Consider the following 24,995-nt stretch of genomic DNA (forward strand, 5'->3'; position numbering starts at 1 on the left):
TATAAACACATAAATCAGATGGATAAATCTCCACATCAGAAACCTCTACTCAGGGAGGTGTTTTCTCCTGATGTTGGTTCCCAAAATGGTTTTCAAACAATGATTACTAGATTGTTCATATTTGGCATTTCCCCAATTACTTCATATCATAGTGAGCTGCACTGGCTACAAGTAAGATCTAAAATAGAAATCAATTTGTGTTATGACTTTTAGAGTTTTCAAATTTAGCAAGTCTACACATCTTACTGAACTGGTAAAATCATCCAATGGCATGCCCAGGTGTAATTCTGAGTGTTGATGAGCCAGGTGCTGACCAATAATCCTCTATCAAGAAGAGCTTATTTTCTCATATGGCTCCAAGGCCATATAACAGAGGGACACTGTCCATGAAGTAGTCTAATTCTTTAGAGGGCTTCAAAAGGCAACTTAAAACCCATTAGTAAAATGCTGCTGGTGGTGGAGCAGATTAAGAAAGTTATCATTATTAATAACATGGGTGCTATAAAAGGTACTCTCCAAATCAATCATATTCTCCAATACTCACCAGTACTATCAAATGCACACTCCAGTACTATCACAGGCAGTACCAAGTAGTATCAAGGTACTCTTTATCAGCTTACTCAAGTACTTTTAGCTTAATTGGATAAGAACCTGCATTTCAAAATAAGGACAAAGTAACATAATGATCATATTTTGGTTGCAGATGCATCCTCACAAACAAGTCCAGAATTCCCAGAATATAAAATGGCAAATAATTACAAGATCTGGGCTTACCATAAGAAAAAAATATTATACTATGAAAATTATATATTTGTATACAATTAATGACAAGTGTGCTGCCAGTAACTTAGAATTATTCAGTTAACAGGTCAATTATATGGAATGTAGCTGCCAGATTATACGATTATAATATAAAAGCAAGATGACTTTTGTTACATAACTTTTAAGTATTATATATAATATATATATATAATATATATATATATATATATATATATATATATATATATATATATATATATATATATATATATATATAAAAATAAAGAAAATTCATGAATGTTCATTTTGTCCTGTTATGGTTCCAGATTATCAACAAAAGTCTCTCCCTTTTCATATTTCTTCTGAAGTTAGCCAAGGTACTTCAACATGAAATTTAATATATAAAAACATGGTGCAAAAACTTTTCCCGATATTTTTTGTCTTCAATCATAGCTTACACAATTGAAAAAGTATTATGATCTGCAACTTACCATTTACTTTAGTATTTGTACTTGAAGTCTAGCTTTAGGAGGTACTTCACATTTATTTGGGCAACATCATACACAATATATTCATTGTAAAGAAGTGATGTGTTCTTGACTGAAGAAGAAACACCTTTACCCAAGGGCACCTCCACTCCATCTTCGAGCTTGACTGTCTCCTTGGGGTCAGGACAGGTGCGGCCCAAGCCCTTGGTGCTGTGCTTATTGGCAGGCAGTTTTTCCACATACTCTGCACCATTTCTTTCATACCTGGAAGAAAATTATGAATACATATCTTGTATATTTACTTCCTGAAAACTGTTGTCTCAAAAAGCCAACAAGTAATTGTCAATGCACTGACTCCCTTTCCATATCATTAAGGTTGTCATTGAAAATGGAAAACTAACTTGGGGTATAAAGAAATGGCCCATAACATATCTAAGCAATTTGTTGCCATGATGGCTATGATCACATCACTAATGCCACATAAAATCCCACAATTATTTAATGGTCAGAGGCAGCCAGTGGTTCTCAAGCTAAATCAGGGTGTGACCTTGGTTCAATCATTCTGCTGCTTTTCAAATTTCTTCCATTCTATCCTGTCATCTGCTAGCTGCTTGGCACCTTCAATTTTCACTTAACATTTACAAAATTTTACAGTATTTATTAGATATAGTAAATAAGCTTACTCAGTATGCCAGGAAAGGTGTACTGGGTATGGAAAGAACTAAAATGAAGATGCTGAAAACATCTGATAGTTACAAAGGTAAGTGATGAAAGAAAGGGAAAAGGAAAAGGAAAAGGAAAGGGAGTCTATACATGGACCAGACCTTTGTACTGGGAGAAGACTAATCAGTCAGTAGTTCTTAAGTCTCTTGTATCATTTTGATTGTGAAATATTATAATGGTAGCATGTTTTACGTTTGAGGGATCAACTCTTAAAGCATACTGTACATATCTAGCTAGTCTTTAAAGAGTGAAACAGTCTAAATCTTTGATTAGGTCAATATTTAGGGCATTCGCTTTGCCTCTACTTATTCCTTTTAAATATTTCTTTACTTCCTCCATGGTTAAACTAGGAACCTTCAAGTTCAAAAAACATTCTCCTCTCCCCCATCTTCCTGCCAACTTCGATTACTGTAATTTGTTGCAGAATTTTTCTGCAACCTTTAAAATATCCTTCATATTATTTGAGTCATTTGCATGCTTAACCCTTAGACTACACACATAGTTATATAACACATGAGCAGCCTTGGCCATAGCTATGGGTGTATGTAACACAAGTAATTTCCTGCTGGAATATTTCAGTGAATGTAGTGAAAATGGGTCTTATGTGCTGCTACTATTCTTAAGGGTAAACTTCTTCAGTTGGTAACCTCCTACGAGTCAGTCTAATGCCAGCTGTCAAGATATACAAATCACATGGAAACTGTGAAGTCTATGGAGAAAAAATATGTCATCAAATTTTGACATTTTTATCTCTGAAAGTACTGAACATAACTGAACAAACTATGCTATGCTGAAATTGGACATTTTTGTTTATCATTACTGTATTTTTTTGCATCTAGATATATCCAGAAAAACACAGCTTATGCCCCTTCACTCACATTCCCACCTCTCCTGCCCCCACTAAAGCTTAAGAAATGATTTTCAAGATCAATCATGGTCAAGTTTAAGGCAAGCCAAATCTAATGAGACCTAAATGAACCTGATCAGAGTGGAATTGTTGGAGTACTTTAGTGCTTGGTGCCTCTTAAAATAGACTGTATGGTGCAGGAAGCCTACGAGAAAATACCTGTAGCCTAAGAGTTAACCCGGCAGCGTTGGCGGACCCATTTTTGGGCCCCCGCGAGTCGGTCCGCTGAAACGGCGGACCCTGTTTGGGGCTCGGCTCAAAACACCTAATTCGAGCTAATTGTAGGCGGTGGCGGCATAGAGCAACCCAACATGCATGCCCTGGGTCATTGTGGTGGGTGATTGATCTTGAGGTGGGCTTATTTGTCATAGGTGGGGCTGTAAGGTCATGGCAGATTGAATTAACTGTCCATACAGTAATCACTTGTCAAATTCTCTAAAGTAGACAACAAGCGACTCTGTTTATTTTGTAACAAACACCACCCAAAAAGAATAGAATTTGGGTATAAGCAAATATTTTTAACGGCTTTATGGTTATGAGAGGAGTACTGTGATAAACGTTCCATGCTCTTTTCTTGTCTCAAAATGCAGGGTAATGTTGCCATTTCTTGGCCACTTCTCAGCTTTCCCATAGCCGAAGCCCACGGGTTAATAAAAAACAACTGATATTTGCCAAAGCAGTCTTCTTTTGGTTGCTTTCATGCTTTTGCCATCCATAAGTTTCTTCAGTCTTGTCCATGTTAAATTTACGAACATCACTAATTGAATTCACTGTTGTTGATAAATTGTCAGTTCTGATGACTCTGTCTCATCCTTCCTACCGTATTTTGTGGCATATAACGTGCTTCGGTGTATATCACCCACCCTAAATTTTAAGACAACAATTTGGACAAAAAATATTCAGTGCTTAAAATGCTCAGAAATATGTATGGTTAAGCAAGACATGATGTACAGTTTCCCAAAATTTCTGTTAAGAGACTCTTCAACCACACAAAAAGGCAATCTCTCTTATTCATACTGTTTCTAAATTTTAAGTTCTTTCAGAGTTTGCAGGCGGCAACTTTTGCTGAGCTGCTGAGGGAACTAATCACACGGGGATGCTACTTTTGATGGGCAATCTTGGTCTTCATTTTGACTTTCAGGGACTGTATACCTACTTTCAAGTAAAAATGAGTGTTGATTAATTTCTGTCAATCATATTAAGTTTTTAATATAGTTATTTTTACAATGAGAAACAAAAATGCATATACAATGAATACTTTAGTCATCCACTGATATCCGTTCTTTCGAACATGCATCACAAAAAATGCCAGCTAACTGGGCTGCTGCACAGCAGAAATAGCTCCAGACTAGTCTGCCTCACGGTCGCTGAGCAGAGCCCTGGGCCCTGCTCTGTCAAAATTGTTCCTGTGTAATAGCCGCTTTAACCATAACCAATACACTGGTACTGGCACGCCGCGGCGGAGTTGTATTTTGTGGTAATTCATACTTTCACAACTGTGTACTTCTTTGTGATAATTTGTTTCCTTTCTGCGTTTACTGCCACTGTTCATTGGTGCCTTCTCTCCTACTTCTAGAGCTGACTATGTTACAATTTTAGTTAATTCATTATTTGCTTTGCGTAATATTCAACCTCACCAAGTAGATTTAAAAACTTGTTTTTAATTTTTAAATTTAATCCCTCAAGTCTTCTTTCCAACTGCAAGAATACTGCAGTGTTTCTTAGCACAGTCTCAGAATAGTGACAAGAAAATACCAAGAAAATACAATAAACATTACTTACATGTTTCCAAGTGCAACTTCACAAAGTAAAATTAAGCCAGTCGAGTTTGCCTTAGAAGTGCTGCAGTAGTTGGCTGACTTGGAAACCATGTCAGCAAAGTAGACACCCTTGCCAAACATGTAACCAGTGACTGGTGCCTCGGGGGGTGCAATGCGAAGACCCTGGGTGAAATGGGAAAATTAAAAAAAGTGTAAAAATTTGTTTGAAATGAGGTGGAATTAGCCACAGCTTTTACCTACACTGCTTGGTTACAATGAGGTCTCCTACATCCATATCAGTAATGATAGAACAATCATTGTTTAATAAATAAAATCTTGCATACCTGAGAAAGAATACCAGCAAAGTTTGTGAGGCGGGAGCCATGCCAGAGTAGCTGCCTGTTGTGAAGCTGCTTGAAAGGCTTGTAGCGCTTCTTTTCCCCTTGACGCTCAATTTTGAACACCTGAAATAGAATAAAACATTTTCCAATTTGTATTTTATATGTGTAGGATGGAACAAATGTCAGGAAACCAGAGGCTGAAGTGAAATAAAAGCCATTAAATACATACAGAATAACTAGTTACATATGGTTTGATGGTTTGGTATCAAAGTCAGTCATGACTCATGAGACCCTTCCCTTAATGCTAAAGTTAACACTCATTTAAGAGGCAGGGTTTTCATAACTCAACCCATCTCCTTGCCTGTTGATATTCAAAATAATCATAAGGTAAGTCACCTATTAATCATCTCATACCTCTTCTACACCCAACTTGTAGTGAGAGTGGGTGGCAGCATGGGTGTTGGTGACATAATTTTCAATCATCTTATATTCATCAGACTTCTTGTCCAGAACATCCACCTTGGTCTTGAGTTTAACATAGTGTTTGTCTATTGGGTCAGCATCCTTGTTTTCTTCATCTTCAGATTTAAGAAGGCTGTAGGCAATCTCAATCTCACTGAGGTTATCCAGCATGGAAATCTTGGTCTGAAACCACAAAAAGAAACCTTATTCAACGCTAGCTTCTGGGGAAGATCATATTTGTGTAGGTCAAGTAAGGAATACTCCAGAAATTCTGCATGCGTGCAAGTGAGAGAGAGAGAGAGAGAGAGAGAGAGAGAGAGAGAAGGCAGTCATAATCCTAATATATAATATAAGAGCCCAGATGTAAAGAATTCTTTACAAATAACAAATTATTTACAAAAAAATAATAACATGTAGAATTCTGAACACATCCTAAGCATCCCAGGGAAAAAGCTGGCTTTTGAAGTGGGACCTCAGATATGAAACCACACAGCAAGACTATACCAGGTTGGCTCCAGGCCAACCTTGGTAATATGCAGTGATGGGATTCAGCCAGTTCGCACCGGTTCGCAAGAACCTGTTCTTGGAATTTCTTTAATCCCGAGAACCGGTTGTTACCGTTAGCTTAAATCAGGGGTTCTCAATTTTTTTACCCATGAACACCTTTTACTTATGAGTCATAAGAACCTGTTGTTAGCGAGTCTTGGAGTGAGAGAACCTGTTCTTTAAAAATTTGAATCCCACTACTGGTAATATGGTAATTAAAATTAGAAATGAGTACCTACAAAATGTCCAACGTTTAGCTGAAAATTCTTTTCAGTGAAACTAATGGCAAACTGCAGCAGTAGCTAGAAAAAATTCAGCAGGCACGGTCGAAAGTTTTAGCTATTGATGAATAATAAGTCTAAAGTTATGTTCAACAAGCATACTCAAATTGAACAGTCATCCACGAAGAAGCTCTTAAACCTTTACTGAGTATGTATACTTAGAACTAATACAAACCCCACTCGAACTAGAAATAAAAGACATACATGATTAGGCTGGAGTGTTCAGAAAACAGGGTGACGTACTGAGAGACTCTTTCTTCCATGGTACTTTAAGTGAGTTATTTCTTTTTTATCAATGGTTCCTACCTGTCATGACCTATCATCAGAGGCATGAATGGTACAAGTATCTGGAAAGGAAAGTAAGAAGTGTCCAATGTGAAGTGGAGAGAGCATTGCTAGGAACCTTATAATGGGTAAGAAAAATCGACATATAGACAAAAAACAAAGTAAAGAACATGACATAATAAAGGCAATTCAGATAAGAAATGGCCCAAGGGAAGGTCGTTCACCACATGGTGTGCTGGAATTAAGAAGTTTACAGAATATTTATATTGAAATTGGAGGTACAAGATGGAAATGAATGGAAATGTGTTTGAGGCTTATTTCCTGCAATAGAATATTACTGTTTATGACAATAATGATCAACAATAAATGACTTCACTAATGACCACAAGAAATACCAGACACATTAAAATGAAATTCACTTTTCAGAAACCACTGGCTTCTTTCTGCAAGGCATTCAAATTGCTAAGGTGGGACAGCAACCTGTAAAAGGATTCCAAAGCTTGTGGTTCAAAACAAAGTGTTTGCATACCAATGCACAACCCTCTTGCACATTCATCCTATGGTGCTGTTAGCAGTGCATTTAGTTCAAAAGGAATCCTTATGCTAAAAATATGCAGGCTGCTAGGCTAGAAGAAACTGAAGAATCCATAATCATAACCTGAAATCATTACACCTGTGAATAAAAAGCTTTTCCAATGAGTTAAAGGAATATAGCTCAGATGACACAGGATCCTTAGAGAGAGAGCTGGGACCCCCCAAGATTATTTTGTGCCTGGATCAATTGCAAGTGATCACATGGTTGTTTTGACCGGAATAAACTGTTGATGATGACTGTAGATAATAAAAACTCACAAGCAAAATAATACCTTAATCAGTTCCAAATCATTGAGAAGTGGTGGTTTCTTCATTCCAAAATCATGAGGAATAAGTGTGTAGAACCTGTTGGAACAGTCAAGTAACTGTGCATTGATTGCTGCATTTGTGGAACCAGATGCTCCATCCTTATTCTCGGATGGCTTCTCCATCTTTCCCAGTAGGTCTAATGCTTCTGAGAGGACACGGTATGCCCTCTCTATCTGCTTCTTGCTGAGCTTCCCGAGTGGCATTTTCTTTGTATCAATCTGAAGAAGCATTATAATAATTACAAAAGAATGAACTATATCAAATTATATTATGGGAATTATATATAATAATTATGAAAGAATGCACTTTATTCAATTCATTATTAGTCTTCAAGCATTATAAAATTTAATCTCATGATTTTTTAGAAATGTGGATTACTTTTACGACAGAAAATTGAAACCAAAGGCTAATTATTTCAAGAATAGTCCAGATGACAAACTGCTGCATCCCACAAGAGTGACTAGATGATCAAAATGATTGGGCTGTGAATATACTTAGAAAAGCAAGACTCACCTCAAACTCCACAAGGGACTTCTTCATGGTGTCCACATCAAATATCAAAGCCACCAGTTCCTGGACAGGCTTAGGCAGTTTGCTCTTAGAACCTGCTACCAAAGGCTTGGCAGCAGTTTTCTCTTCATCCTGAAATCAATTGCATTCAATGAAGAAAATTAGACCAGTAACAGGAAAAAAGAGCAGATTGACCATAAACAGTTGTGAATCTAAAATGCTTAACCAAGCTTCAAATCTATTAAAAGTCAATCGAGGAAATTAGTCACTAATCACTATGGTAAAAGAAGTATAGAATCAGCATAATGAATAAACTGGGTCCAAAATGAAGAGTGAATTTTACTTTTGCATCCTAACCCTCCATTTCACTGGAGGTCGTCCTCTAGCATTCCCTCCCTCTATCTCACTCACATACACCCTTCTGGTCATCTTATTCTCCTCCATTCGCTCCATGTGGCCAAACCACTTTAAAGTCTGTCGCTTCACTTCTTCCACCACTCCACACTTCTTCCCTTCACCCGTGACACATTCCAAAATGCTCGTACACACTTTCATTACTCATTCCATCCATTCTACTCACACCACAAGCACTCCTCAAATAACTCATTTCCACTGCCTGCACTCTAGACCTCTGACTTTCATTCCAGGCCCACGTTTCACTTGCATATGTGAGGGTTAGTACTATTACTGTATTTCTCAAATCCCTCTTTACCTCCATGCTCACACTTCTGCCATTCATGATTCGTCCCAAAGACCCTACCACCCTTCTTCCTTGCAATGCCCCTTCTCTTATCTCTCCCTCCAAACCACCATGCTTACACATAACTGATCCAAGGTACTTAAACTCATTGACCTCCTCCATTTCTTCACCATTCAAAATTATTTTGTATTCTTTTTCACATTCAATTCCCACTCTATATGGGCATACAAAATCTACAAGGGTGCAAGAGTACGTTAGGGAGAGGGGGGAACGATCTTTGAGAAACTTTGAGCAGGCAAGGAGGGAGTGTATGGATAGAGAAAGTTGGAAGCTCTTCTGCCGTGGCCATCCTCTGGTGGGAGGTCCTAGGAGCAGGCGTCGATGAAATGAATGAATGAATGAATTTTACTTAATTCCCCAATTCTTGACATTCAAAAGCAAAATCCAAACAAAAATAATGTGCCATCTTAATTTCAGAACTTTCAATATTCTATCTATCTATATCTTGGATGCCTTGCTTTCTCATGGGAACTTCCCTCCAGGGGGTGGCTGCGGCAAAAGTGTCTATCTCTCCCTGTTCTGGCACTTCCTCTCAGCACACTCAATTCTACTCTTCACAAATTCATTCTCCTTCATTCTCATCTCGTGTCCAAACCATCTCAACGCACCATGCTTCACCCATTCAACCACTCAACAAACCACTCCTTTTGCAGTCATACCCATACCAATATCATACAATGACTGATTTTCTTGTACATATTCTAGAAGCACCTCAAAAGGGTTTCACCACTGTCTTGAACATATGCCATGCAAAAAGGCTCTGAATATGTAACAGCAATAAAGAAATAATATTTGTTAAACTAACCTGGCCATAGTCAATGTCGAGAGGGTACCAGCAGCCTGGCACCTTTTTGAACTCCTTGGCAGAGAATCGGTTGCCAGTTTTTTCTTCATAGAGAGCCTCAAACTGGGTGACTGCATCATTGAGATCCTCTGTTTCCTCCAACTTATTATTTCCGATTGTTGTGCCAATGCGGCCCCATGATCGAAATACCCACCAGCTAAAGATAAAAAAGCAAGGCAGATTTTCAAGTTAGGGTTGATAGGTAAAAAAATAAGCATGCAACAGATAGACATGAAAAAACAGAGAATAAATTACCCAATGAAATGAACCAGATAACTAATTATAACCTCTGAAGTCATGCAAAAGTATAATTAATGTAAACAACCATCAGCATGCAGTTTCAGTAATACCATGATAGAGCAATTATTTTCTAGTATATAGGGCAACTCTTGAATCTCCAAAATATAAGAAAAAATTAGGGATTTCACTAAAGCCAGTTACTAAAATCTAGCCTCTGGATGTTGAGGTTATGGGGTCCCTGGAGGTGATGGAGAACATTTATGTACATCATATTAACTCTTCCGTTTCCTTAAATAATTTTTAAAACTCGAAATTACTGAGATCAGAATCAAGAAGAACAAATTTTCTCTATGAGAGCGTAAATATTTTTTGTAATTGTATATTAATCAATAAATCATATACCTGTTCTTTTTGTCACTCTCCAAAACTTGCAGCTTGTAATATGAGTTTGTTCCCTTCATGATGTTCACCATTCCCAGCACACAATTATAGATCTTACTCCCTCGCTGAAAAACAAAGACGAAGTTGACAATAACAATGATGTAAAACTACATTTAAATAAAAATCTACTTCAGCCAGTGTCATCAAACGTCAGTTTACAAAACAACATTGGAAGCCTAAAAAAATCATCTTACCAAATATAATATGCAAAACTTTGAAAATTAGGTTGTCATGATTTAATTGTCATCTAACCTCAAACTAAAACAAACCCCACATTCCTTCCTTGAGTGGTTTTCAATGGTGATCATTTTTCATAGCAGTATTTATAATATGATTGCAAAATTCTAACCCACCTCATAAACATGGGCAACATCTTCCATGCCAGAATCTGGGTCAACTGCTGCACCTCCCTTCAGCTTGATCTTCTGCTTGTCTGGAATACTTTTTGTGAAGCGGGACTCTAAGAAAAAAAAGGGACATTCAAATAAAGAAAACCTTCAGCCAATCTAGTGGTATCATATGCAACTAAAATACCTACATTACACTGAGTACCGATCTGGCAATTAGTTGCAATGAGTGTGGGCAAACAAAACTCAATGATTTAAAGAAATTATACTAGTTCCCTAAAACTCTTTAAATTTCAATAAATGAAAAGAATTATGGCCTTGTGCATTGCATATTACCCTTCACACCATTAACATTTAGTATATAATCCATTACTGGTATCCTTAGTTCTTACAAATCACCAATGTGACAGTACTTAGTACTTACCAGCCTTTGATTTCTTGTCCGGAAAAACTCGTTCCTGAACCTGTTATAAAGTAAAATAAATTAATAATCAAGCTATTAACAAAACTGATAAATGTACATATAGTTGAGACCTACTGTCAACCCATAAATACAATAAATAATTGTTTAAAGGCTACCTATGTTGCACACTAATTCATTAAAAAAAGTTTAGACATTTTTTTAATCATCGCTGCGAGGCTAAGGATCACTCCACATAATGTCTATTAACTCTCCCTTCAAAGACTCCTGCATCTTTGCCATTATAGTATAATGAGCTTAGCCTGCATATACCTATCAGAATGCAGATACATTGCCTGAACTACAAAATAATTGATATTCTCTATCTCTCAGTGCACATGCCATTACTCACCGTCCCACCCCAAGATGCGATGCTCTTCTTCGGTATCATGAGCAATGCTCCACCCTTTTCCACTTCTTCAAGGAAGTCCTCACTTACACAGTGTACATCCAAGGATTTGGCTAAAGCTATATTCTTGTCCATCCCAGCAACATCATCTAAAATACAAAATCTTATAATGAACTGCCAAAGAGAATAAAGAAAATATTAAGAATGAAAGGAGACCAGTTAATCAGACCAAATTATTAGTGAAATGCAGGCTTCCATACTTATATGCTGGCATCCGTATGATCAGTTATGCAAAGATCAATATGGTAACCACTATGTACTACTGGGTTGGGCAGACCATCAGATCCCATCCAGAAAATGACTTCTAGTCTTACAGGCAGCATATTAATAATGAAAAGTTATAAATTATATAACTTAAATGATATGCATAGAGCTTTGTTGGGATAACATTGCAATGTATTTTAAAGCCTATCACTAGTATGAAGACTTTGACCCCTACAAAACTGTGTGCCAAAAAATTATGTATGTTTGTGCTGGTCAATGGGGCATCAAATGTGCAAATTTTATGCATTTATTTCCCAGATGATTTTCCACCGCTGAGTGGGCTGTAGGTGAATGGGAGGTGTTCTACCCCATATCTGGATGACCCAGCAAAGTTTCTCAGGCCTATGAGTGTCTCTGACTCCATGTAGCAGCGCAGAGGCCTGTGATGGAGGACGCCACTGGGGAGGATGGTCAGTTGGTAAGGGAGGTTTTATGGAGCACAGAGGGGGTGGGGGGTAGGGCATTAGGTTTGTGGGGAAGCATTACTTTCACATTGCCACATCTACAGAAGGTGTAATAAAGTATGGAGGTAATGGAAGAACTGCTAATGCATGTGACAATCCTGGTGGGCAGGGGTCAGAGAAGCTGCCTGGGGCTAGATGTGTGATGGTGTTACATGGGTGTAGGGGTGTCTGCCAAGTCTTGATGGTTGGAGAAGGGATATTATCATGTATTTGCATGATTAGATAATATAACCATGGTTACCAGTTAACAAGATGATTGTTATGATAGTCGAACACAATTGGCTGCCTACTGTGGGAAGGATGGAAGCCAAAATATAGGTTTTAAATATATGTTTTGGCTTCCATCCTTCCTGCAGCAATGCGAATCAAATGATTGCTGTCTGTCCAAGCAGCCCCAAGCCCCTTAGGAAGACCACAGCTGTAACCAGACTTTTCCACAAGCATCTCAATAAGTGTGTATTGCGTCGTTGGCGTAAATGATTGTGTGCTGTGATTGCTGTGGTTATTTTCCTTATTTTTATTTGAAGTATTAATTGTTTATACAAGAAAAAAGTAAACAGAGAAGGCAGATGCCACGGAAACCTTTATACTTTAGGGGTCAATGCTGTAGGGGATATTAAAGCTCGAATTTAAGATAAAATCAGGACAAAATAAGTGAGGTTATTGATGATCTGAAATTATGACTGATACAGAAACTTTCAAAACATTACCTGGGGTGGTTATTACAGCAGCTGTATCTTTTGCAACTTTCTTTATGACTTCTCCACCCAGCTCTTGGATCTTTTCTTTCAAGATTTTTTTGTTCTTTGTAAACTTTTTCCCTATGATCAAAAATTTCATTCCTTCTAATGGTTTGTTTGGATCTGATGCAGCATGTCTGGAAGATATGTAAAAGTATATTTAAGCCCCATTCATGATATGGTTAATCAAATTTTTAACATTTTGATGGCATATGAAGGTTTACAATATCACAAGTGACAAAAGAACAAAGAAAATGAATCACTGCTCCCAAAGAAATGATCAATAGAGGTTGCAATAAATTCATGTAATAAAGGCAATAAAGCTAATCTTTAGGCTAAACCTTGTGCATGCCCCATGCAAATCCTGGGTAATTACAATTGATCTGGGAAATAACTCACCCATTTTCCTTCTTTTTGGCCAGCTGTGCACTAGTGGGTCCATAGTCAATCCACACCCTCTTTCCAATTCCTGGGAACTTGTATTCAGATCTGGAAAGAGACTGGCATGTAGTTTTGCTGCTATTATATAGTAGGAAGCAGGGGCAGAGTGGTTAGTGTAGGCGTGGTGTCAAGATTCTCACTAAAAAAAGAGAATCATAGATGAGCCGGGGGGCAGCATGAGCCAAGCAAGATAGCACCCCTATAAACACTTGCCTGTGTCATAACAGGCTGGGGCTGACACCAGACCCCCCTGAGGGCCTACCAGTGCCTTAGGTGGAGGGGGGGGGGGATTTATATAGAGAATCAGACCACACAGACCCCATGGTCCAGACTAGGTGGTCTGTCCTTAAACCTAAGTGATTCTACATTAATCAGATGGCTCCAAAACATTGCATTTCAACTCAAGTTGATATTAAGTTGAAGGAAGTGACGGTCGAGTTTATTTTTGAAGGAGTCAGTCGAGTTACACTGGACCACTGATGGTGGGAGCTTATTCCATTCTCGCACTACAACGTTGGTGAAGAAAAATTTGGTGCAGTCTGAATTTAGTTGTCTACATTTGAGTGTTATGTCATTGTTCCTCATACACAAAGTGTCATCAATCATAAACAATGTTGATCTGTCTACATTTGTGAAACCATTAAGTATTTTAAAACATTCGATCAGTTTTCCTCAGAGGCGACGTTTCTCAAGAGAGAACATGTTAAGGGTGGAAAGCCTTTCTTTGTAAGATTTGTTGCGCAAGGAAGGGATCATTTTTGTTGCCTGACGCTGAACACCTTCTAATTTAGCAATGTCCTTTACATGGTAGGGAGACCAAAACTGTACTGCATATTCCAAGTGGGGTCTGACTAAACTATTGTAGAGTGGAAGTATTACATCTTTATTCTTGAATAAAAAGTTTCTTTTAATGAAGCCCAACATTCTGTTCGCTTTATTTGCTGCACCGATGCATTGCTGTGAGAATTTGAGGTTTGACGCGATTTTGACCCCCAAGTCCTTAACGCATTGAACGCTTTTGAGTTTAACGCTGCGCATTTCGTAATCGAACTTCTTATTCCTTGTTCCAACTTGAAGGACCTGGCACTTGTCTACGTTAAAGGGCATCTCCCATCTATCCGACCAAGCTGAAATTTTGTGCAAATCCTCTTGGAGGCTTTGCCTGTCTTCGTCAGTGTGAACCGAGTTACTAATCTTTGTGTCGTCTGCAAATTTACTAATGCGATTATTGAGTCCAACATCCACATCGTTGATGTAAATAATGAAGAGCACTGGATATATATATATATATATATATATATATATATATATATATATATATATATATATATATATATATATATATATATATATATATATATATATATATATATATATATATATATATATATATATATATATATATATATATATATATATATGCATGGTCAGAATACTGAAATAGAGCACATGGTACTTACAAGTAAGGCACCACCCCCTTCAGCTCCTCAGGCACACAGAAGGGTTTTCGCTTGGGTTCCTTCACCACATTGGTGCACCTGGTCCACTCAGTTAGGTTGCCATGACACACATAACCCTTGCCAGACCTGGAAAAATGTTGAGTATATTTAGAGGGAAGGTGGGGAGGGGTGAGGAAGAGTAAATGTGGGGGAGGAAGAGAGTAGGGGAAGATGAAAAGGATGAGAGAGGCAAAGCTGATATAGGGAGTGGAGTATGCCTTAGTTGATGGTATCAAGGAGGTAGTGGACAGGCAATAAAAGCTCTCTTCTATATGTAGGTGATCCTTGCATAGTTTTGGAAAAAAAAAAAAAAAAAAAAAAAAAAAAAAAACTTTCTTCAGTGTTCAATGCATGATTTCTTTTTCCGAACAAGTTACTGCTGAAAGCAAAAAATAATTTTGTATGTACAGTTCAAGATAACAAAACTCCCAATCATTCCTCCATTAAGGCCATTATACTATTTGTTGAAAAATAAGGTTTCTTGGAACATAACTGTGTTAAATGGTTTAAGGTGCCTTGATAAGCACATTATACTTACTCATACATGAATCCTGTACTGTGGCAAACTTCACAGGGTTCAAGTGCTCCAAATGTCATAATGTCTACAATCTGCTCCAGCATCTGAAACAGTATAAGTTAGTTGTCATGGTTATTGATTCTTTAGCAATATCAAAATTTTCACCATCACAACCATATTTCACTAAAGAGTGAAAAGACACCCTTTGCTAGTCTGATAGTATTTACCAAAAGAGCTCTGTTGAGCATATAAGGAGTTATGGCTCCATCAAAATCAGTAATTTAGAATCTAACCAACACATCCACATACACATGCACAGTGGTTCCGCTAATCCACTAACTGCTAATTAGCGAAGTCGGCCATATTGTTCAAGCTGGAGAGGAGTGGCCACATGGATGTACCTCCATGAGTGGCCACCTGACCACGTGTCCGCGTGTGATATTTCATGAGGGTTCGTGTGGCAGACTGGCAGTACATGCTTGCCGCTTAAAATTTTATAACTTGTATATGTAAAGGAGACCGCACATCTTGGTGATGAATTGTCCTCACCGCATTTCTTGGTGATCATGAATACATTACTGCGCTTCTTGGATATCATGTTCAGTATTTTCTTACCTGTCTGCAGGTCAGATACAAATATTCATGTATACACTTTACATTTAGAAAAAACTTTATTGAAAAATGTAAAAAGCAGAGCATCGCTCAATAAACTAATATTGTTTAATGGTTTGTAATATGTTGGGTAAGGGTAGCTTCAAGTATTTGTTACAGTGCAATAAGGGTTAGGTGTTAAAATTATTTTTATTTCATACGCCTGCATGTTCAAGTGCTGGAAAACAGTAAGAAGAGAAAATAAAAACATTACGGTACTCCATGGATGCGGTACTCTAAGGGCAAGCGCCCTCCATGTTAAACGTGCTCAACCTTCATATTCGTACCTCACGGCTTGAACAATATGGCGGCCGATTTGACAGCTGAGACCACGAAAACTGGCTTCACTTGCCAGTACAGCGTGCTCGGCGCTATGGGCCTCTCCATCCTTATTGCCCCCATGCCTGACACACACACACACACACACACAAGCACAGAAAAGAACTTTTGAGACCAGTACTATTTTTTTTTTTGCTATCATTCTTTGCAGGAATAAAAACATTGATTAACAACTTGAAGGACAACTCAATCTTACCTTACTTTCACCAGTAGGAATGTACTGCTCATTGTCCTCCAAGATGAGTGAGAGATGCTTTTTTGACAGAACTTTGGACAGTTTATCTCTGTGCCGGAACAGTATCTTGTTCTGTTTGCGCATTGTTTCCTCTTCCTCAGTTTTTATTTTTTTGGTAGCTGTGTCTGGTTCATCTTCAGCTTTACGTTTTCTGAAAAAAATAAAATTTAGGGGTGAATCTACCTAGTGTAACTATCTTTTACCTTGGGAAAGCTGTTGTGGGTAATGTGTGATGCACACCCAAAAAAGCTGGAGTTGCCTGTTGCACCTACTGGCAACGTGGTTGGAGGAAAAAGGCCCAGTGTGACATCAGCTTGAGATCCCATTCCCATTGTTTTCTGTTCTGAGTGCTTTCATCTTGTGGTGAACAAAGGGAACACATGCTCACGTCTTCGTCTTGTACAAACTTGATGCTTGTACATCGTCACCACTTGTAAACCAAGGCATTTTCTGTGATTTTTTTTACTCATAAATCAAAACAGTTGTAAACTAAGGCACTTATAAACTGAGGTATTACTGTAATAATAATAATAATAATAATAATAATAATAATAATAATAATAATAATAATAACAACAATAATAATTATGGTTCTCCTTATTGGGCTGGTTGATAAATGGGTAACTGGGAAAACCTGGGAAAGAAAACTGTGGTAACCCGGATGTGATGTCCTGGGGTAATGGGCTAATACTGCCACAGAGTGACGGAGATGAGCACCGAGGCCATGCACAGGTTTGGTGTATGCTCCTAACTTTCCCTTTGCCTTGCATTTTCATCTCTCCAACTGGTTCTTTGTCTACTTTGATTTCTACAGTTCTGGATTTTCACTGTTACCTTTGTTATTCGTTAGTTATATTTTTTTATTTATTTTGAAGTCATTCCCTCATCAATAATGCTCACTTACTATCTCCACTCAGAAAGTAGTTCAGAATGCTCTCTCTCAGACAAATTGCTTCCCTATACAATCAAAACAACATGAACATGAAGCACATACATTATTACCCCAATCTTTTTTCCAAATCAGTCATATAGAAGTTCATAACATTGCTTCAGTCCCCATCTAAGGAGATCAGGAATTAAATAATGTCTATCATCGATATTGATTTGACAGACACATATACTTACACTTCAGTTTTTTTCAGCTTTTCCCTCACCATCTTCTTGTCATCAGCAGACAGGGTAAAAAAGCCAGGCAGATTTTCACCACTATCAAAGAACTCCAATTCGGCTCTCTTCTTAACAAAACAATCCACATGGTGCCAGCGATCAACAGGACCATACATTCGGGCACGTTCATCATCAAAATCCTTCTTGCTGATCCTTACTTCACCCTATTACAACAAAAGGAGTATGAAAACTAATCAAATGGCCACTAGTATATATTAGTGCAATTATTTTCATTATCATCACTACTCTGAGGTTGTCTCTATCCTGTTGACTGCATCCTCTCAGATTAGTTAGCTAGCATAGGTTGGCATGGAGGAATGTGTTGCTCAAAGGAAATAATTTTTTTTTGTGAGGATAACACTGGAGGGTATGGAGAGTAGAGTCGCAGCTATGCGTTTCAAATATCTCAATAGGTGCTATGAATAGTTTTGGTGGTGCTCCTGCTGTTTAAAAAGTCAAGAGCTTGTTTGTCAGAAGGAAGAAAATACAGGAGAGCACTGGATTGAATATGCTAAGGAAAAGACTATTATTACAGCCAATTCATTTACTTGAGACTTACTACAAAGACATTAATAGAAAATACCTTTAGGATCTTGTTTTCACAGCCTCTGCACATAGCCCTTCCACTTTTTGCATATTCCATTGTGTAATCTTTAAATGCTCCAGCATCCCCGCCTTTACCTTTCTTGCCTTTTTTGCCAGAGCTTGGGGCAGCAGCGCCTCCACCACCCCCACTTTCTGTTAAGCAAAGAAATAAAAAGGTTATAAAAAATAATTAAAATCAGTAACTTCAAAGAAACTGGCTTTCCAAAACCTTTCAGTACCTATCCTTCTTGAGTTTAGCAAAGGGTTTTGTGGTGCTACTTTATTTAGTATGCAGTCTACTGCAGTATTTGTTGTCTAGCCCAGTATGGCCAAGTGTGGTGCTACTTTAGCGTGTGGTCTAACGGTCTGACCTGTCTCCTGAGACCTCATCTGATGTTGTATTGTTCCCTGAATGCTCTTTGCCTGATACCTGAATGACCTGACCTGTCTCCAGAGACCTTAGCTTGACCAGAGTAGTGACCTGATCACAATCAGGTCATTACTTCATGTTACCTGAGTGCCCCTGACTGGTCTATATAAAATAACAATCAACGAACACCCAAATCATCATACTTCTTGCACTGAGGCTGAGAGCATCAGTTCCACTCATTCTGCTAACAGTTACTGCAGTGCTGTTATAAGACTTTTACAGATGTGTCATTTTCACAGAGGAAACAGCAGTTTCATTTTTACGAAAAAATCATCTTCTGGACACACCACAAGCAAGCAGCAGACCCTTGTCACTGATCTGGTAGTGTCATGCAAGAAAAATGAAAGCATGACAGGTGGGGAATTCTGGCCTGTACTTCACTGTCCTCGAAAACTTGCCAAACTTCATGGTCTGTTTGGCAAGGAAACCCACTTTTCCACTGTACGGACATCAACACCAAATTAAATTGTAAACTGAATTTGTGTGAAACTTTAGAACTGGTGTTCTTGTTTGTACTGAAAATACCCATTAAAACCGCATTGACTCTAACAGGAACGTCTTCCAGTACCGTAAATTTTTTGTTTGGTGAACACTAATACGTCTGTCTTTACGTCACTTGGCAATGAAGCCTATGCTAGACATCCAAGACTTTGTCTTTACCATCACCATTTCGAAATGTATATATATATATATATATATATATATATATAGATATATATATATATATATATATATATATATATATATATATATATATATATATATACCATACAGTACACACGTATATATACCATACTGTAACAATAGCACCATGTGGAGGGTGATTTACTGGCTCTAAAGGTTTATCTCTGGTGAGTCTTCGTTTGGCTAACTGCACACAGCCAATGACCAAGACCAAGACTTGGTCTTGCACACACACACACACACACACACACACACACAAAAAAAAAAAAAAAATAAAAAATAAAATAAAAAAAAAATAAATAAAATAAATAAATAAGAAAATAATAATAAAAAAAAGCACATAATTTTATTTTATTTTGTCACTTTCAAGCTCTGCAGAGAATACTGCACAATAATGTTCTGCCTGTGTAGCTAAATGTCTAAGGGAATTCGTATCAATATTTTGACAGTTATTCAATGCCCCTTAACTCTTTCATGGCTAAACGCTCACAGCGAGCGTTAGGCGTATTTGCTGGTGGTGCTAAACGCTCGCTGCGAGCTCCAGCCGCACTGAAACCTGCCACGTATGAGAGTGTTCCAACAATATTTCTCACAACACAGGTTTGCCAATTGAGTGGGTTCTCCACTAAATTTGGTGGAAAATCATGTCAGCCCAGCGCGGAAAATCTACGGGCGAGCAACTGGTGGATGTTGTTGTCCAATATAGTGACATTTTTGCATAGCTTCACCTATCACATGACTGATATTTTGACAAAATAGTTGTAAATTTTGCAGTTGGCAATACTGCCCTGCCAGCACCCCATCATCAAGAGATCTACAGTAGTTGCCTTACGGCTGGCCGTTGCGCACATATAAATGTACGTCTTCACAGGTAACACCCCCTGAACGTGCCTGTACTTTCGCAGGAGAGGCTTACTCCTCTTTCCAATGGTGTATTTGTTTTTTAGCTGTGATGAATAGTCTTTGAGATACAGAGGTTAAAAGAGTGAGCACTAGCGTCATTTGCTGGTGGTGGTAAAAGCTTGCTGTGAGCGCCAGTCGCACTCACAGCAAAAAACACCACCATATGCCTGTACGTTCGCAGGAGAGGTTTACATAACCAAATTTTATAGATCTTGGCCTCCTCTTTCCAATGGTGTTTTTGTTTTGTAGCTGTGATGAATAGTTTTTGAGATACAGCGGTTAAAAGAGATCCCCTTCCCCCGCTGGGGTGCCCGAGAGTGCCTGAGGGAATAGTCTCGTTGCAAGCGCTTAGCAATGAAAGGGTTAAATCTGACTTGGGTGGTTCTATATGCTTAGGAAGTATATATGTACAGAACATCTGATGCTGGGGAAGAGAAATAAAGGGCTGTTTTTTAACACTAATGAGGGTCACAAATGTTCCAGGAAAGCTACAGGTACTCATAATGGATGAAGGAAGTCAGTTATAATGAAAATTTTCTAGTTTAATGATTATCAAAGAAAAATTTTGCATTTCATTCAAGACTCAATCTACCATTAGACCAATTATGAATGCCACACAGACTTACCAACTTTTTCCTTTATCTTCTGCTGGTCTTCCCATCTGATTTCATCAAAATGTGCAATGTCTGCTACAGTCTTGGGACGCTGCTTCCCAAAGAAACACATCTGATGATACCAATGAGGGACCTTCCCATCGAACATGGGAGACTGTAATGTAAAGGCACTCATGTAAAACTAATATCACAATTGTATATAAATTTTTATCATGTAATTTCTTTTATGTACATGCACAAAATAATATTTATTTGTCTGTCCCTATCTATCCTGTCATCCACCAAATTCATGAAGCTCCTATCCTTGACTGTCTATATTTTTCTACACCAGTATTTCTTTGTCTAGTCTTGGAGGAAATGTTCTCAGATGGACAGAGGACTTTTTGTCTGAACATCACCTAATAGTTATAGTATGAGTACAACAAATTTCAGTCAAGGTGCAATGTAGGGTACCCCAGGGTGAGAGTGGCTGGAGGAATCTAAGATACTTTTGAGATAGGTGTGGGGGTGAATCAGGGCTCAGCCCTCAGTCCTCTATTCTTTACTGTAGTGATGGAAGTAGCCATGAATGAGTGGAGAACAAGGGATCCATGGGAGCTGCTGTATTCAGATGATTTAATCTCAACAGCTGAGACAAAAGAGGAACTTGAGAAAATTTATTGACTAGATGCAAGCTCTGGAGAGAAGAGGTTTGTGAATGAATATGGCCAAAAGAAAGATGATGGTAACAGGCAAGAAAATAGAGCAAAATGTACAAGTGGGAAGGTTTCCCTGTGCAGTGTGTGGTGCTGGAATGGGAGTTAATTCTAATGTTTTTATGGAATGTGACAAGTGGTGCCATAAAGGATGTTCAGGACTGTGACCTGAATAGTGATACATTTCTGCTGTCCAGCATGTGTAAGAAAAATCAATGGAGGGGAATGGTCTGAAGAAGAAGAAACTATAGTAGATGGTGGTGTAACAGAAGTGAAACAGTTTTGCTATATTGGCAATATGTTAGATAGTGAGGGTGGAGTGGAGGGAACAGTAAGAGCAAGGGTCGCAACAACATGGAGGAAGTAGAGAGAGATAGCAGGATTGCATTCCACTGAAAAAGAGGAAGAGTATTTGAAACTTAAATCAGATGTATTGCTATCTGGCTCTGAGATATGGAACTTAACAAAGAAATTGGAGGATGTTTTGGTGGGCAGTGATTGGAGAATGTTGAGCCATATGGCTGGAATCATATGTAGAGATGGGGTGTCCAGTGAGGAGGTGGCATTAAGTTGAGGATTGAAGGAGCTGAGTATAGTGCTGAAAGTACAGAGATTGAGGTGGTTTGACACAGGAAGAGGTGGGGGGATGGTGAGGCATTGGTAGAGCTGTTGGGTGTGCCATGATGCTGTCTATCAGCCAGGCTAAGACATGGAGGCAGTGCATTGGAGAGGATTTGGCAGCACTGGGCATTGGAGAGGCTGAGGCAATGGGCAGAAATAGCTGGAAGCGTATCAATGACCATTTAACCCCATAAGAGAAAACCTTAAGTTAAACAGATGACGATGATGAAGTTCCCCTTCATGATCCCCAGGAGACTGCTTTAGCAGCAACTTTCACAACATGTAATGAGGATTTGAGATCATATGACATCAGGATACTCAGGTCTTTTTCCATTGTTGTCCTTTGTAATGATGTTCTGTTCAGGTGGTAGTTAGTTTGTGGGTTGCCATGTCAAAAGGGAATCATTCTGCCTTTGCCAGTGCTGAAGCTCAGGAGACACTTCTTACTTCATTCATCTAGTCTCTTCGTGTCTCGTTATTGTTATTGTTGATGAGGTTTCTGGGAGCACTGTGCTGGAAACGCACTGCAGGGCCATCAACGATATAATAGGATTAGCATTGAAAATCATCCTTGAGCCCATGTTTGTAATGTTGTAGAATTTAGTGAACAAGTGAGTCTTCAGTAGTTTCTTGAAGGTTGCTAGATTGCCACTGTTCTTAACATCCTTGTGTAACTCATTATAGAACCATGGGACACTTTTCTCAAATGCTCTGAAGCCCAATTTTAGAGTGACTCTGGAATTGAAAACTCCCTTCACAGTGTTTCTATGTGTCCCTCTGTCCTAATGATCTTGTATATCTTTGCATCATCTGCAAATAAATTGGCTGATGATTCAAGGTTGGTCATGGTCATATAAACAAATCAACAAAATGAACTGGTCCTAGCACCGATTTCTAGGGCACTCATCTGTAATCAGTCAAGTCTCAACATCTGCAGATTTGAACATCTGTGGGGTAGCCTATGGATATTATAAAATCAAAGATTTGGGTATCTGTGGCTAATCTTGAGCACTCTTGTGACCAGATAAAGCACCTGCGGCTCATTGTACATCCCGCTGCCACCCCATACACTTTCGTGTTGCAGTAATCATATTAGTGGTTGATGTAAATATGCAAATATCTATCAGCAGATATCCACAGATCCTCAACATCCCCAGGGGTATCTGTTAACTAAACCCCATGGATGTTCGAGGTTTGACTGTACTGATAATGTTGGATGATAAGTTTCCTAATATTATGGAATAAGGGAACGTATTCTGGACCTGGATAATAGTGCGCAGGGCACCTTTCAGGTGCATAATACGCATATCTGTGTTGGCTGTTGGGGGTGACGGGGGAGCCTTGGACACCATAATTGTCAGTGACACTAGTCTGTAGTATAAAGGATCAGTTCTGCTTTTCTTAAAATTGGTGAGATATTGGCATACACCCAATCCCTCAAAACATCAGCTTTTTCAACTGATTTTTTTAAAGATTTCATCCTCTGCCATCCTCTCTTCCCATTGTAATGTCCTCTAAAATACGGCCTTCTTTTCTGTAAAGTATGTTAAGTACGGCATACGTTGTTAGAATATGAGAACACTTGAATGGATGGTTCTCAAGGTATTGGGAACTGAAAAATGGGAATATATAGAGATGTGCGTAGCCTCCTCTGCCACCACTGACAACAGTGCAGGGCAAAGTGTATCATAGGTATTTATCATAAGCAATTAACCTTAGCTAACAAATCTAACAAAACTGTCTAACCTAACCAAACTATATCTAACCTAACCTGACCATGCCCCCTTTGCTGCCGAGATACGATGTGTTACTGTACTTATGATTATGAACTTAATGTATTAATATATTGAAGATTCTTTAGCTTTCCAGAAACTGTTAATTACTGAAATGCAATCAGTAGGAATAAAACACAACACATTATGTCAGTATAAACCTCATGCGAGATGGCAACCCTGAAAAGTGGAGAAATTTTATTATTAGGCCAGGTGGGTGAAAGGGATCCCCAGAGTGTGTAGGTTGCCTAGTGATGTTGCAAAATACCTCCTCGCAGAAAAAAAAGTAATTCTCCTGCAAAAAATATTTATTCGCCTCGTTTTGTTCTAGTTTGTCCACTTGTCACCTTTGGTTATAGTAAATATTGCCCGCAAGAAAACACACACCAGACCAACAGACTAAACAAGCAAGAAATGAGTGAACATCGACGCGGGGGCCGTTTTTATACTAAAATTCTGCCCTACTCGTTTGTTATAAAGCCTTCCCGTGATTATAACTGTTTCTCTGATGTTCGTGCCACGTACAAACGCCGAAACAGGACAAGTAAACGACAGCAGTGGGTGAAATATAGAAAAAAAAATCAAGTTAAACCTCCCCCTGCGAGCTATTTTGCAGATGCGAGCTAATTCCTACAACGTGCGGAGTGGCGGGAGACAGCGGCCTCGCCTCCACGCCCGCCATGGCCACGCCGGGCCCTGCCATGCCCCCTGCCTCACCTGCACCATCGCGGCGAGTCGCAGCACGTCCTTCGCGATGTTCTGCTTGCATCCCCGACATGACGCCCGGCCGCTCTTGGCGTACTCGACTTTGAAGGGCACGTCCTCTCGCTCCTCGTCCATGGTGCTCGGGGGCTACGCGTGCACTGCCTCCTCCAATCCTTCCTCGTTCGCCGGACTTAAATAAA

At 38.8% G+C, this 24,995-nt stretch overlaps 1 protein-coding gene across 1 annotated transcript; it reads right to left on the reverse strand.

Annotated features, from left to right (window-relative positions):
• Positions 1-1,038: 1,038 nt before the first annotated feature.
• Positions 1,039-24,995, reverse strand: LOC126995746 (poly [ADP-ribose] polymerase-like). The gene is made up of 20 exons (XM_050855626.1): positions 24,808-24,995; positions 21,015-21,156; positions 18,370-18,524; positions 17,745-17,950; positions 16,581-16,770; positions 15,416-15,498; positions 14,839-14,964; positions 13,337-13,426; positions 12,908-13,074; positions 11,413-11,558; positions 11,025-11,064; positions 10,607-10,713; positions 10,215-10,318; positions 9,534-9,729; positions 7,972-8,100; positions 7,422-7,676; positions 5,396-5,626; positions 4,985-5,104; positions 4,663-4,823; positions 1,039-1,514 (listed from the first exon to the last, which is right to left on the reverse strand). Exons 1-20 carry the CDS (start codon positions 24,928-24,930, stop codon positions 1,262-1,264), a joined length of 3,024 nt encoding a protein of 1,007 aa, XP_050711583.1. The 5' UTR covers positions 24,931-24,995; the 3' UTR covers positions 1,039-1,261.

Source organism: Eriocheir sinensis, chromosome 8, assembly GCF_024679095.1.
Source record: "Eriocheir sinensis breed Jianghai 21 chromosome 8, ASM2467909v1, whole genome shotgun sequence".
NCBI classification, from domain to species: Eukaryota; Metazoa; Arthropoda; class Malacostraca; order Decapoda; family Varunidae; genus Eriocheir; species Eriocheir sinensis.

What these genes read in the sequence shown, in the direction of transcription:
- LOC126995746 (XM_050855626.1), bottom strand. Translation starts at nt 24,930, where the DNA reads ATGGACGAGGAGCGAGAGGACGTGCCCTTCAAAGTCGAGTACGCCAAG. An exon ending in GGACAAGAAATCAAAGGCTG is followed by an intron (nt 10,714 to 11,024) that starts GTAAGTACTAAG and finishes TTTTTTTCTTAG; the next exon opens with AGTCCCGCTTCACAAAAAGT. An exon ending in ATGTTGCCCATGTTTATGAG is followed by an intron (nt 10,319 to 10,606) that starts GTGGGTTAGAAT and finishes TTTGTTTTTCAG; the next exon opens with CGAGGGAGTAAGATCTATAA.